Source organism: Mandrillus leucophaeus, unplaced genomic scaffold (genome assembly GCF_000951045.1).
Source record: "Mandrillus leucophaeus isolate KB7577 unplaced genomic scaffold, Mleu.le_1.0 Scaffold272, whole genome shotgun sequence".
Taxonomy (NCBI): Eukaryota; Metazoa; Chordata; class Mammalia; order Primates; family Cercopithecidae; genus Mandrillus; species Mandrillus leucophaeus.
Window position 1 is genome coordinate 852,637 of NW_012102832.1, and position 14,976 is coordinate 867,612.

Here is a 14,976-nt window from a genome sequence, read left to right on the forward strand (position 1 = left end):
CGACCGAGCATCCCCCAGCCCCCGGCCCGCCCCGCCGGTGTCTGGCTTGCCTCAGCTCACAGGCTTTTCCCTAGCGCCAGTTCCTCCCCAGCCAACACCTTCTCTTGCGACCTTTTTCTTACCCTCTCATTCCTCCCTCGCCCCTTCAACCCTGTCACCTCCTCCTTCCCAGATGGCCTCCCATGTCCTTCCCTTTCCACTGATTTTATTTTTCCGTTTCCCAATCACTGTCTTGTGATGCTTGCCATGCTTGCGTACTTTGCAGGACCTGAACCCGCGGCGGGACATCTCCTCCTGGCTGGTAAGTCCCCCCATCCTCCCCCGCGTCCTCACACAAGACCCCCAGGCACAGAGATCTAAAAGGCAGAGACAGGGTATGGAGCTAGGAGGGTACAGCCCTATTTCCCCAGACTCCCGGCACCTGGAGTTAGCCTGTGGCTCTCAGGGAGGTGGGGCGGACCAGAGGGCACTGGGCAGGGCGCCAGTCTTCAGTTCTGAGGACAGCAGCACCTAATGAACCAAGCCCGGTGTGGGTGGCCCTGCCACAGGCTGGAAGGATCCTGGCCCGCCCTCCCTAACACCCAGGTGGGAGCCAGCCTTTGAGGGAAGGCAGCTGGACCGTGAAACCTGAGCGCCTGCATGGCTTTGAAATCTCTTCACTATCCAAAGCTCACGGTCCTTATGGTGTCCTGGGAAACGGTCTTGTTGGGTGGCATCAGATCAGCCTCTTGTAGAGGAAACCTGCCACACACACAGGCCAGTGGGAAACTGGGAAAGGTCTCAGGCAGGAAGGTGCTTCCAGGGCTTGAGCTAACCCTGAGCCCCTCATCTTCCCTGGCCACAGGCCCGGTGGTTCCCTAGAACCCCAGCCAGGTCTGTGGTGGCCCTGAAGACCCCCATCAAGGTGGAGCTGGTGGCAGGGAAAACCTACAGGTGGTGTGTGTGTGGCCGCAGCAAGAAGCAGGTGAGACCCCTACCTGCCTTCCTACTGATACCTCTGGGAACAGCCTGGTGTCTCCAGTGAGTTCCCACCCAGATGATTTTAGTCTTCCTATACATACCTGAGGGACACCAAGGGGATTTGGGGACAAAAGGCCAGTGCCACCAGCAACCTTAAGCTCACTGCATCTATCTCTTGCAATGAAGCCAGAGAGACAGAAACTCAGTCACGCAGCCAGTCTGATGTGGCCAGGCTTCCAGTGGGCTCTTCTGGAGCTGTTTGCTTCTCAGAGGTGCACTGCATGACGAAGCTCACCTGGCCCTTCCCTGTCTCCTTCCAGGAAGCACCTGGGCCATAGATTCCCAGGCGTTGAACCCCGAAAGCCTACAGCACCTGGTATTTCCTGGCGGTCTTCCATCCAAGTACTAACCAGGCCTGACCCTGCTTAGCTTCTGAGATCAGATGAGATTGGGCACGTTCAGGGTGGTATGGTCATAGACACATTGGGAAGAGATTCTGCTCAGGCTCTCCTGCCTCCAAAGCCTCCCAGCCTTCCCCTGTGCCGCTCTCCACTCTTCTTCCAGAAAACTCTTCCTTCTTAGTTTATGGGACGTCCTGGCCGCCTGCCACAGTTTGCTGTCTTCTCAGCTTCGCTGCCTGCCCCACCTGCTTCCCCTTCTGCCCAGGAACCTTTCATCCCAGCAGGAACCTGCCCATATTGTTTGCCTCCCTGGCCCCTTTCCTTCCTGAGCAGAGCTCTGACTGGTGTTCCTTCAAGCTGTGTGGCATGGTGTCAGCAGCCCAGGGTCCCTGAGTCCCACTTAGGTCCACACACCTCAAGCCCTCTAAGACAAGTTGCTAGTTTCTATTTGCACGCTTCTTTCACCTCTCTTCCATCCCACCCTAACTCCAATGTCAAGAGGCCTTGGTTCACAGGCGAGGTGGCTCACCTGTAATCCCAGCACTTTGGGAGGCCAAGGCAGGAGGATCTTTTGAGCCCAGAAGTTCAAGAACAGTCTGGGCAACAAAGTTGAGACCCCGCTTCTACAAATGCCTCTACCCCTACCAAAAACTAGCATGAAGTTGGGCCTGTGTTCCCAGCCATAATGGAGGCTGAGGAAGGAGGACCACTTGAGCCCAGGAAGTTGAGGCTACAGTGAGCCGTGTTTGGATCACTGCACTCCAGCCTGGGCAACAGAGTGAGACCCTGTCAAAAAAAAAAAAAAAAAAAAAAAGCCTTGGCACCAGTTCTGCCTTCAACTAACAAGGCATGTCACCTCTCTGGGCCTGTTTCCATTACCAGTCTCTGCTCGAGCAGCTTCTGGGATGAGGAGTACACTTCTGTGCCAGTCAGCCAGTTTGCTATGGGCATCCCCTCCTCCTGGTAACCTTCACTCCCTGTCACATGCCCAGTTATTCCCTAGAGCCAAACAAAATTGCTACCACAGGGTACTCTCCAGCTCAAAGAAGTTTTAACCCAGGAACATTGGAAGGAAATGAATTTCATGATCCAGTGGAGACTCAGAGCCATTCACACACACACACACACACACACACACACACACACACATCTATTAGTGTCCTGGCTCTCTGGGTGTCCCAGAGACTAATGCTATAAAGCCGCTGTAAATACTTACCAGACACTTACTATAGGCAAAGCATACCATGATCGTTATTTTATTTCCTCATACAACTCTACTCTTATCGCCCCCACATTACAGATTAGAGAGGTCACTCGGTGAGCCCCGGCAGTCTCACGCTGGAGCCTGCACCCTAACCACTGTGCTGCACTCCCCCTGAGCTCCTGCTGCGTGCCCTGCCCCGCCCCACGCCAGCAGGTGGGGTCAGGTCTTTGACTCCCGTCTTTCCCCCACCAGCCCTTCTGTGACGGCTCCCACTTCTTCCAACGCACTGGCCTATCTCCCCTCAAGTTCAAGGCCCAAGAGACCCGCACGGTGGCACTCTGTACCTGCAAGGCCACTCAGAGGCCCCCGTACTGCGATGGCACCCACAGGAGTGAGCGCGTGCAGAAGGCAGAAGTGGGCTCCCCACTCTGAGGGGGCTGCTGCTGTCCAGCCACAGGTGGCCTTGGCTCCCGGCCTCTGACAGGCACCCCCTTCTGTGGGAAAGGAAACAGGTGCTGAGCCCAAGAAAGAGTTCTGGTACCCACAGCTGGCTCATGAAGGAAGAATTATTCCCTATAACCTAAAAGTCTCCAGTCTGGGGCAGGCGGGAGTGGGCCCTGGTTCAATGTTTGCTGATGGGGAAGATGGCAAAAACAAGCCGCCCAACTAGACTGGTGGTCCTGTAGTCATTGCTATGAGGCCCACGTGCTGCCTGCTACTCCAGATTTCAACCTGTCTGTGGGCTGGGGGCTCCTGACCAGTTGCCACAGGAGAGGGCAGTTCATATTCATTAAGTATGGGGTCCCCAAATCAGGCTGAACCCAGAGATGAGAGGCACCCTTCCCTTCTTCCCTCTACCCCAAAGAACTACAGGCTCCAGAAAGTATGCAGCATTTATTACAAAGCCAAGAGATACAGATGTCCCAGGGCAGAGGAGGGTACAGTCACAGGACCTCAGACACAGGACAAGGTGCAAATACAGACAAGCCCATCAGGGGACTCCCAACCCCACACACCTAGGCTGTGATGGAATCTTGAGTCTCGACTCCCATATCCTCCCAGATCTATGCACACATGAGGAAATCTCGGTGGGCAGGGACCTGCCAGGGTCTGTCCCTAAGGAGGTGGTCTGCTGACCTCTCAAGGGGTGGGGGTGGGGTCAGAGCTTACAGGTTTCTGTCTTCTTGTGCTTTTAGATGCAGTTGCTCTGTCCTGACCAGGTGACCGGGCCTCAACTGGGGGTGGAGGGGCAACTGGAAGGCTGTTTGCCTTTGGCAAAGTCTGGGGTCTGTGCTTGTGTGAGGTTAACCCACCCCAACTTCCACTCTAGACCCCAGGTGAGACTCCACCACCAGTCCTGCTAGTGAGGGTTCCGGGGTGAGGGTAGGGTCGGTGGGGGTGCAGTGCTTCACAATGCTAAAGCCACAGTGGAACTCCAAGGGCTGAGACCTCTCAAGGCCTGAATCTTCTTTTCCACAAGATAAATGATGCAAAGGCCACACACACAGGAAAAAAAAAAAAAAAAAAAAAAAAGAGGCAGAACTATGTATTCTTTGCACAAAGTTTCCACTGCAAGAGGAGGAGGTGATGCAGGTGCCACCTCCACCCCGCACTTGCTCCTCAGAACCAGGGATAAACTGCATTTGTAAAAGGCACTGTTCTTAGCAATTTCTGGACATTCAACAATGCGGGGGGCAGCCACTGGTCAGAGGCAGGACAGCAGCCAAGATGGGGAGAGAAACGGGGAAAGAAACAATTCTAACCGACTCCTATATGCAGCCAGTTGGAATCGTGCCTAAAGCTTTGGGGCTGAAGGGGTCCCAACACACCATCTGCCTTGGGAAACAGCGAGGACCGTGCAGAGCTTCACTGAGCCTCCAGCGGCCCATCCAGTTCATCTCCAGGTACCCCCAAAAAGAGCAAATTACACAAGACCCCCCAAAAATGAACACCATTTTCCACACATACACACACACACATAAAGTTTGTTTCCTGTGGCATTTAAATTAATCTGGTTGGTCCATAGAAAATAAGTATGTATATTTGGTTTTTCCTATGTACATATATATATAGATTTATTTATAAAACCCGCCCCCCACCCCCAAGGTGGGAAGAGCTGGGGAAAGTAGAAGAGGTGGAAAAAAGGGCCCAGAAAAAGTGGAAGGAGTGGAGAGGCTTGGCTGGAAGAAGGGAGAGGGTCCCTGGCCTCAAGTTAAGGGGGGCACGGGAGCGCCGTTGACAGTCATCTTGCGCCCTCTGCTGGTGGAGGATGGTGTCTGCAGGCAGTTCGAGGTACCCCCATTGGCAGCTGTGGTGGCCCCACTGGCTGTCGAAGGGGGAGTGGGGGAGGTAGGGTGGGTGGCTGGAGGCCCATGGGAGCTGGGAGAGCCATGGGATGGGGTGGCTGGGCTGGGCAGGGAGGAGGAGGTGGCTGGCAGGGTGGCAGGGCTGGGAGCCTTGTCGCTGACTGACTCACACTCGGATGCCCCGCTGGTGTTGGTGCCCTCGGAGGGGGTGGGCACCGTGGCTAGGGTGAGCCGCTTGCAGGCTGGCTGGACACGGTACTTGAGAGGAAGAGGCCCGTTCTGCGGGGAGAGGGGGCGAGGAGAGAGACAGGGAAGGGGAAGGTATCAGGAGAGAGAGGCCAACTAGAGGGCCACCAGCTTTAACCCACAATGTGCAAACACGAAGAAAAGGATGGGATGGGGTCTTGGAGAGGAGAGAGACAAGGATACAGGGCACATGAAGACCCAGAGAGGCAAAAGGTCTAAGCAGAGACTCTGTCAGAGAGGAGAGAGGGAGGCAAACACACGGCAGCTGCCAGCACCTATTTCTGCCCCCAAATCGGGGAATGCCATCTGCCTAAGGAGTCTTGTCTCCTGAGTGGAAAGTCATCCGCAAGAGATGGCCCAGAGGCTGAGCTGCTGTAGCAAGCCACCCTGGACACACAGCTCATGGGACAAGGGATGGACTGTCTCTGATTAGAGAAGGGTGACCCATGTGGCCACAGACCAATGCCAGACCCTGCGGGAGTCTGCTCCCTGCCTGCCCCACCCGCTGGCTCACCCGCCGCCAGGGGTAGATGTAGGCGATGTCCATGAGGGTGTAGTATTCCTTCAGTGGCTCGTCCTCGTACAGAACCTCCACCTGGGGGAGGGAAGCGGAAGACACCACGACCCTGGCTAGCTTGGGGCTCCAGGCTGCAAATGTCGGGGACTGGGAGGCGGGGCAATGGGAAGGGTGGATTTGCAGATGGTCCCTCATTTCTCTGGGGTTTCACTGTGGATTTGACTTCCCTGTCAGAGTTGTTCCAACATAACTCCTGACCACCAGGCAGGAAGGGGTCCAGAGAAGATTCCCCTATTGTTAGCAGCCCCCAGTCCCACCATGCACACAGCTGTCTGGATCTCCTATCTCTGGCAGGTCTCCCAGCGGAGCTGAAAGGCTCAGGGGGATCTCCTGGAACTCTGGCTCTCACCCCCAGCTGCAAAATGGAATCACCCAGGGAGCTTTAAAAAACACCAATGCCGGCTGGGCACAGTGGCTCAGGCCTGTAATCCCAGCACTTTGGGAGGCCAAGGCGGGCGGATCACGAGGTCAGAAGATCGAGACCATCCTGGCTAACATGGTGAAACCCCGTCTCTACTAAAAATACAAAGAATTAGCTGGGCGTGGTGGCGGGCGCCTGTAGTCCCAGCTGCTCCCGAGGCTGAGGCAGGAGAATGGCGTGAACCCGGGAGGTGGAGCTTGCAGTGAGCCGAGATTGCTCCACTGCACTCCAGCCTGGGTGACAGAGCAAGATTCCGTCTTGTCTCAAAAAACAACAACAACAAAAACACCAATGCCTAGGCCGGGTGTGGTGGCTCACACCTGTAATCCCAGAGCTTTGGGAGGCCGAGGCGGGCGGATCACCTGAGGTCGGGAGTTCAAGACCAGCCTGAACAACATGGAGAAACCCAGTCTCTACTAAAAATACAGAATTAGCTGGGTATGGTGCCGCATGCCTGTATCCCAGCTACTCGGGAGGCTGAGGCGGGAGAATCGCTTGAACCTGGGGGGGTCAGAGGTTGCGGTGAGCCAAGATCCTGCCATTGCACTCCAGTCTGGGCAACAAGAGCAAGACTCTGTCTCAAAAAAAAAAGAAAACAACAAAAAAACACCAATGCCTGGCTAGGTGCAGTGGCTCACACCTGTAATCCCAGAGCTTTGGGGAGGCTGAAGCGGGTGGGTCACTTGAGGCCAGGAGTTGGAGACCAGACTGGCCAACATGGTGAAACCCTGTCTATACTAAAAATACAAAAATTAGCCAGGTGTGGTGGCATGTACCTGTAGTCCCAGCTACTTGGGAGGCTGAGGCACAAGAATCACTTTAAACCAGGAGGCGGAGGTTGCAGTGAGCCGAGATGATGCCACTGCACTCCAGCCTGGGTGACAGAGGGAAAAGAAAAAAAAAGCAAAAACAAAAAATCAATGCTTGCATCTTACCCCCAGAAATTCTGACTTAACTGGTAAGTTGTGAGTTAACTCGTGAGATTTAACAGGCAACAGTTTAGGATCCACTGTCCTAGAGTGTGATCTGTGGACCTTCAGTAGCTAGGAGCTTGTTAGAAATATGGAATCTGGCCGGGTGCCATGGCTCACGCCTGTAATCCCAGTACTTTGGGAGGCCGAGTGGGATGAATCACGAGGTCAGGAGTTCAAGACCAGCCTGACCAACATGGTGAAACCCCGTCTCTACTAAAACTACAAAAACTAGCCAGGTGCGGTAGCACGCACCTGTAATCCCACCTACTCGGGAGGCTGAGGCAGGAGAATCACTTGAACCCGGGAGGCGGAGGTTGCAGTGAGCCGAGATCGCTCCACTGCACTCTAACCTGGTGACAGAGCAAGACTCCATCTCAAAAAAAAAAAAGGAATCTACTAAATCAGAATCTGCATTTTAACAAGATCTCCAGGGGACACATACACATTCAAGCTTGAAAAGGCATGTCCTGGAGCTCTGCTGGAATTTCAGACTAGCCTTCCCACAGCCAACCGGCCCCAGAGGAGGCCCTGCGTTTTTGCACTCATCTCTGCCACAGTTCCGAGTGTGTAACATGCACAATACACACCATCTTGGTCCCATGCACTACTGCACACTTACTTCAACACCCCCAGAAACCCTAATCTTGGTTTCAACCACCCTTCTATTAACACATGGGTTCAGTTAACCACAAAAGCCTTGGGTGACAACTAGCCAGCCCTGACCAATGGCTGGCGTGCACAGACTGTCTGACACACCCATATACAGACACTCATTATTTGAAAGGCCCAGGGACCCACCTTGTACTTGCTGGGCACATCCATCTTGTTGCGGAGAAACTTGGCGAGATGCATGACGGTCATGGCTGCTGGGCATCGCAGGAAGCGCACCCCTGTCTGTTGGGGCACAGGCACCCATGGTAGGGGATCCACCCCAGGCCACTCCCTCCCAGCCCACATTCCAGTCCTGGGCAGGCCCCAGCACTCACTTTCTCTTTGTCCCCATCCCCATTCTCCAGGGGGCCCTTCTTCTCGTCCCGGTCCCTGGGGATGGAGAAAGAACGAAGCTAGGAAGACCCAGGAAGAACCAGGAGACCCAGGAGGATGGTCCCTCGATGGACACATCCAGAGGGCCCTGGGTGGGAGAAGGGGTGACCCAACCTAGGAGCCCAGAAGGGGCCAGCCTGGGCCGGACTTGCCTGGCACCTTCGTAGAATTCGATGGAGAGGCTGACAATCTCATCATCGCTCAGAGCCCCCTTCTCCTGCTCCAAGACCTCGCCGCGGTCCTCATTGGAGCCGTTGGGGACTGCAGAAGGAGAGAGCTCTTGGGTTGGTGGAGGATGGAAGAAGGGAGCCCGCCAAGGACCCAGGGATCATGAACTCAGCCAGGTGAGCCGGGCCACCTTCTGGGGAGGTGTGCGCCGAGGAGGTCAGAGGGTGACTGGTAACACTACACACCTACATGGTCCCAGGCACGCCCATGCACACACAAACAGATGTGAGCACACTCACCCTCTGTCAGGGGGTACGCTGCATAGAAATCCCGCCGCCGTTTCATCTCATCTGGAAGAAGGGAGCGGATGAGGACGGGGCCATGGGTTGGGAAATGGGGTCGGTGGGCAGGAGGAGGAATGGTGTGCAGATACCTTTAAAAAGCCCAGGGACCAATTTGTAGACAATGTCTTGAAGGGTTTTGTCAGACCTGGGGAAAAATGGACAGGGTGTATCAGCAATGAGCTCTCCAGAGAACTGCTCTGACGTCACCCTGCTCTCCCAGTCATGGGACCTCTCTACCCACTCCCTTTCTGAGACCCACTGCCCAGGCATTGGGATCCCTGTGGGTCTGGTCTTTGACCCTCTAGTATGCCTCTCAGCCTATGACGAGCCAAATGCAACCCCAAGGGAGGGGAGTAGCCCAAGTCCACACGCCGTGCTTCTCCCACACCTGCCGCCTTGCCTGAAGGAAGCACGGAGTGCGGGAGGGATGGGGGAGGCTGACCCAGAGGATGGCGGGGGCAGGAGTGCGGTGCCAAGCCTACCTGATGCTCAGCAGCGGCCGGGTTTTATGGACCTGCACATCACACATGGGGCAGTATTTGTTGGTCTCCAGGTAGCGCACGATGCAGGTTTTGCAGACTTGGGGGTGTGGAGAGAGGGAGGAGAGTCAGAGTCGCCTTCCAATCCCAGGACCAGCCTCCCCGCCCTCTGCTCAGACTCAGATATCCCTTCACCTCCACCCTGTCCCTGCTCCGAGGCCCAACGTGGCGATGTGTGTTTTGCACGTGTGGCACCTGTCCCTGTGCATTGTTGAGGGAAGCTGGATCTTGTGTGAGACAGGCCAGTGTCACGTACAACGCAGAAGGTCAGCCCTCAGTCCCAAGCTCCCCAATGGAGTGGAGGACAAAAGCCAGCCTGTTCAAGATGCCCCTGGGTCTCACCCCCTTGCTGCCAAGCCCACAGTACAAACAAGGGGTGTCTGCATCTTCAGGGCATACAATTTCAGTCATTTCAAGAAAGAGCTAAGATTTCAGATGCAAGTCCTTGAAATGAACTTCTGGGCCGATGCCCCGCACCCAGTTGCCCCTGCAAGGTAGGCCCTCTGTGACTTGAGGATTCCCAGCAGACACGTGGGCACGTTGGCTCTTCAGGGCAAGGGTTTGTGTGCTACCTTCCTCAGGCCATGCCCACCCCAATCTGGGCACAGAGGCTGCCCACCCTGAGCAGCTCCCCTCCCCCCAACTCACAGGAATGCAGGCACTCCACGATAGTGGTGGCATCAATGAAGTACCCCCCGCAGAGGGCACACATGAGGTGGGGGTTCAGCTCTGTGATTTTGATCCGTGTAGTCCGATGCATGATTCCGGGGTCAGGGGTGGGGGGACTGGGGAGCGTTGCCCTGGGAAACAAAGTGGAATCAGAAACCCAGAGTTGGCCGGGCGTGGTGGCTCACACCTGTAATCCCAGCACTTTGGGAGGCCGAGGCGGGCGGATCACGAGGTCAGGAGATCAAGACCATCCTGGTTAACACGGTGAAACCTCGTCTCTACTAAAAATACAGAAAATTAGCCGGGGGTGCTGGCGGGCGTTTGTAGTCCCAGCTATTCGGGAGGCTGAGCTTGCAGTGAGCCGAGATTGAGCCACAGCACTCCAGCCTGGGCGAGAGAGCGAGACTCTGTTTCAAAAAAAAAAAAAAAAGAAACCCAGAGCCTCGGCAGCCCCTCCCACACTTCACTCCACACCTCCCAGCACATCTCTCCCTGAGCCCAAGACCCTTCTCTGCCTTCAGGGTCGGCTGGGGGCGTACATGCGGCTGGTTCTTTCTGGCCCCCTCTGTGTGTTCATTGGGTGCCCGGGCTCTGGAGAGTCACACAGCCTTGAGCAACAAGGTCAGGCTCCCTCTGGGGAGCAGGAGGAAAGATTGAAGTTAGGCCACAGGATGTACTGCCCAACTCCCCAGAGAGTGTGAGGAGGCAGGAAAATGGAAGAGAAGAGGGCTTTTTAAACTCTCTCCTATCCCAGGCCGGGTGCAGTGGCTCATGTCTGTAATCCCAGCATTTTGGGAGGCCACAGCAGGAGGATCCTCCTGCCTCACATGATCCCTTGAGCCTGAGTGGTTGAGGCTGCAGTGAGCCGTGATTATGCCACTGCACTCAAGCCTGGGCGACCCAGCGAGACTCTGTCTAAAAAAGAAAAACAAAAACAAAACTCCCCAATCCCAATCCGTATTCACGCACATGGTCCACATTTAAAGCATCCTAGGAACTAGGAGGAAACTCAGATAAATCAGCCACTGGCCTGAAACTTCAAGGAACAGAAGAAGGGAAAAATAAGTTATCCTCACTCCCTCAACCCCTCCACCCAGGTGCAGGGCCTCAGACTTGATCCCAGCCTCCTATCTACTCCATCCATTCACTCCTCCTCCAAGAAGGCTTCCCTGGAAGCACCAGGGCACAGGCTGCCCTAAGTTAGAAGGCCACAGCCATCCCTTGTGCTTCTGGCTCCGCACCCAGCCTAGGCTTTGGAGCACCTCCCTCCTCTAAAGTCTGCCAAATATAGGCTGCTCCCAGAAAATCCACCATACCCTGACCATTTGGCTTCCAGGCCTGGGACTCAGGCAGGGAACAGAGAGGGTCCTTACATGCCTGAAGCTGGGAATGCACAGCTCCAGCCCTAGCCCTGGACTCAAAGAGTTTAGGCAAAAAGGCTATACCCCTGCCACAGGAATCCCTCCCAGTGCCCCTGATGGACAGCCCCCTGCATGAGTGCTCCCTGCCCACAAGCACACAGGGTCCAGGAACCCCCCTTTCATGCACACTGCAGGAATTCCCCCAACATGGTCACTGTTACTCTCCCGCTGTCTCCTGCCCTGGTGACGCCTCTGCCACCTGTTCACAGGCTGTCCAATGACAAACCACAGGCTCTCACAGATGCCTGCCAAAGCTGGGCAGAAAGTGCTCTGTGCCCAGACCGCCTGCCCGACACCAGCCAGGCCCAGGCAGGGTCCGGAGAGGTGAAAAGTCCAGCTCTGGATTGGCCACTGTGCTTCCTTCTTGGTAAAGAAATCAAACCAAACCTGCACCTGGAAGGGACAGCCCCTCCCTCCTCTTTCCCAGAGTAAAAGCCCAAGGGTGGGGCTTGGGAAGAGGCCAAGCCCCAACAGCTCCTTTACAACATACGCACACCCTTCTCTCCTTTCCAGAAAGATTTCTAAAGCCACCACACTGAGTTTTCTAGGACAAGAAATTCACAGCCGGGATCAGCAGTTTCTATAGAGACCCCAGGATGAGTCTGGCCAGGACCCAGCCAGCCAACAGAGGCTCAGGGAACCTGGCCAGAGACAGAAAGAGATGCAGAGACACAAAGGCCACACGTGGGAGAGACACCAGGTTACAGGGCAGACAGAGGGGAACAAGCCAGTCCCACGGCAAGCCCAGAGACACGGCCCCAGGGATCTGAGAAGGGAGAGGGGTTCCCACCCCACGCAGAGTGGCCTCGGCCAGCCCTCCCTGCATGGGTCCCCCCTTTGCAATTACGCAGAAAGCTGCTGGCTACTCCACTGTTTGGTCGTTTCCATAGTAACCCTGTCCCTGGCAAGATGCCCAAATATTATTACAACCATCCAGAGGAGAGAACAATCCAAGTGGCTGTCTCTCTGTGCGTGTGTAATATCCATCATGTGTACGTGCCATCTGGGCCTCCAAAGAAAGGTACTTCCTGTGCCTGCCTGTCAGTCATGTGTGTGTCCAGATGCATCTATGTGTGTGTGCAGAGCCACCAACAAACATGCTGATGCTGAGCTCTGATAACACCTGGGGTCTCTGTCGCATGCCCTCATCTTTCTCCCGTTCACCCTCATATACATGTGCACGCGTACACACACACGTAAACACATAGGCTCCGCACACTTCACACCGCCCAAGCCACCTTATTCACACACTCCCTGTATTTTCAGAACAGACACTTGCTCTTTTTTTTTTTTTTTTGAGACAGTCTTGCTCCGTTGCCCAGGCTGAAGTACAGTGGTGTGATCTTGGCTCACTGTAGCCTTCACTTCCCGGGTTCAAGTGATTCTCATGCCTCCACCTTCTGGAATTACAGGCGCATGCCACCACACCTGGCTAATTTTTGTATATATATATTTTTTTATAAACAGAGATGGGGTTTCGCCATGTCGGTTAGCCTGGTCTTGAACTCCTGGCTTCAAGTGACCCGCCTGTCTCGCCTCCCAAAGTGTTGGGATTACAGGTGTGAGCCAACACACCCGGCTGACACTTGCTCTTAAGGACCCCACAGCCAGGAGCCCCACACTGTGAATGGCTGTGCCCCTCACCCAATCACTTCCCTGAGCATTTCTGAGAATTCAGCCCCAGCCTATTCCTCAGGACCCTTTCTAGACCGAGGCCCAAGGCAGTGCTGACTGAATGAAACACTGCTCCTTCTCCAGTTTAAGAAAATAAGCCCCTTGCTACACTCCCTGCTCCCCCCACTCCATCCCCACAGGTTCTGACTGTTACCTCTGGGGCTGGGGGTGGGGAGAAGCACTGATTGGCTCCTCACCTGATTGCCATGGTTACCTGCAGGTCCCTGCCAGCAGGTGCCAAGAGCAATGTAAACAGGAGCTCTGTCTCCCTAGAGCACCCTCTCCCCATCTCCCCACCCCAGGAGGCCCCAGGCCCCGAATTCCTGACACCCAGTTCCTCCCCCACTGCACTGGCTGGTGTGCTGTGGGAAGGTGAGGGAAAAGGGGTGATGGGTGGCTGGAAATCCAGCTGTCATTACTTTGAGGAAGAGGCTGGGAGATGGGAAGAACTTGAGGGAGAAAGAGTGGGAGACACAGATCCCAAGAAACAGAAAGGGGAGGCCAAGCGCCTTTGGAAGTGGCCTCTGCAGAGCTCAGGGGCTTTAACAGGTCAGTCCCAACTGTGTGTCCACCCTCTCCCTGGACTTGAGCAGTGTCTCCACCTCTAACACCACTTTTCCCCAAGCAGAAGCCACGCCCTTCAGTATCTTCTGCCATTGTCTTTGCAAGGGTGTGTGTGACCCTTAGGCGGCCCTCGTTCTGGGCCCTGAGGCCTTGGGTCTGGCTATTGCTACTGTGGCAAGAAAGGAGCCTGCTCAGCACCCAGCATCCAACCCCGACCCCTCCTTGCCATTCAAGCCTGGCACTTGTCTTTCCCAATCCTTAAAGACCTCTGCTAAGAAAACACCACCATCTCTCCCTCTCTCTTTTTTTTTTTGAGATGGAGTCTCGCTCTGTCTCCCAGGCTGGACGGCAGTGGTGAGATCTCGGCTCACTGCAACCACTGCCTCCTGGATTGAAGCGAGTCTCCTGCCTCAACCTCCCAAGTACCTGGGAATACAGGCTGCCACCACCACACCTGGCTCATTTTTTTATTTTTAGTAGAGACAGGGTTTCACCATGTTGGCCAGGCTGGCCTCCAACTCCTGGCCTCAAGTGATCTGCCTGCCTTGGCCTCACAAACTGCTGGGATTACAGGCATGAGCCACCGCACCCAGACCCATCTCTCCATTTTAACCAGTGTCTTTCTGGAATCCACCCTGCAATTTAGGCCTCTCTCACTTCTTCATGGTCCCCTGTGGAAACAGTGGGTCTCCCAGCCAAGGCCCCTGTGCTTCTCCGATGCCATAGCTCTCTCTGCTCTGCCTGCCTTCAAATGAAATCAGCCCCACTCCCTCACTAGAATGTCTCCAGGTCTTAGGAAAAGTCACTCAAGGTCACATCCAGATGTCTAGAACTGCAGAGGTGAAAAGGCTCTTAGAAAGCACCTTGTTTGGCTGGGCGCGGTGGCTCACACCTGTAATCTCAACACTTTGGGAGGCCAAGGTGGCTGGATCATGAGGTCAGGAGTTCAAGACCAGGCTGGCAAAGATGGTGAAACCCCATCTCTACTAAATACAAAAACTAGGCCGGGCACAGTGGCTCACGCCTGTAATCCCAACACTTTGGGAGGCCCAGGCGGGTGGATCATGAGGTCAGGAGATTGAGACCATCCTGGCTAACATGGTGAAACCCCATCTCTACTAAAAATACAAAACATTAGTTGGGTGTGGTGGCACACGCCTGTAGTCCCAGCTACTCGGGAGGCTGAGGCAGGAGAATCGCTTGAACCCAGGAGGCGGAGGTTGCAGTGAGCCGAGACCGCGCCACTGCACTACAGCCTGGGCAACAGAGCGAGACTCTGTCTCAAAAAAACAAACAAACGAAAAATACAAAAATTAGCTGAGCATGGTGGCAGATGCCTGTAATCCCAGCTACTCAGGAGGATGAGCCAGAGAATTGCTTGCACCTGGGAGGTGGAGGTTGCAGTGAGTGGAGATCATGCCATTGCACTCCAGGCTGGGTGACAGAGTGAGACTCCATCTCAAA

General features: G+C 55.1%; 2 protein-coding genes across 3 annotated transcripts in view; one reads left to right on the top strand and one right to left on the bottom strand.

The window, feature by feature from the left end:
• CISD3 (CDGSH iron sulfur domain 3) overlaps positions 1-3,236 on the top strand; it is a 5,301-nt gene extending 2,065 nt beyond the window's left edge. The window contains exons 3-5 of the mRNA XM_011984735.1: positions 266-301; positions 845-964; positions 2,818-3,236. Of these exons, the coding sequence (XP_011840125.1) occupies positions 266-301; positions 845-964; positions 2,818-2,997 (336 nt within the window). The 3' untranslated portion in view covers positions 2,998-3,236. The remainder of the gene's footprint in view (positions 1-265; positions 302-844; positions 965-2,817) is intronic.
• Positions 3,237-4,584: 1,348 nt separating this feature from the next.
• PCGF2 (polycomb group ring finger 2) overlaps positions 4,585-14,976 on the bottom strand; it is an 18,839-nt gene continuing 8,447 nt past the window's right edge. For both annotated transcript variants that reach the window (XM_011984706.1, XM_011984707.1), the window contains 9 exons: positions 9,833-9,984; positions 9,128-9,224; positions 8,735-8,790; positions 8,601-8,651; positions 8,286-8,394; positions 8,076-8,130; positions 7,888-7,983; positions 5,632-5,712; positions 4,585-5,150 (listed from right to left, as the gene is read on the bottom strand). In XM_011984706.1, coding sequence (XP_011840096.1) covers positions 4,773-5,150; positions 5,632-5,712; positions 7,888-7,983; positions 8,076-8,130; positions 8,286-8,394; positions 8,601-8,651; positions 8,735-8,790; positions 9,128-9,224; positions 9,833-9,944 — 1,035 coding nt within the window. In that variant the 5' untranslated portion in view covers positions 9,945-9,984 and the 3' untranslated portion in view covers positions 4,585-4,772. The remainder of the gene's footprint in view (positions 5,151-5,631; positions 5,713-7,887; positions 7,984-8,075; positions 8,131-8,285; positions 8,395-8,600; positions 8,652-8,734; positions 8,791-9,127; positions 9,225-9,832; positions 9,985-14,976) is intronic.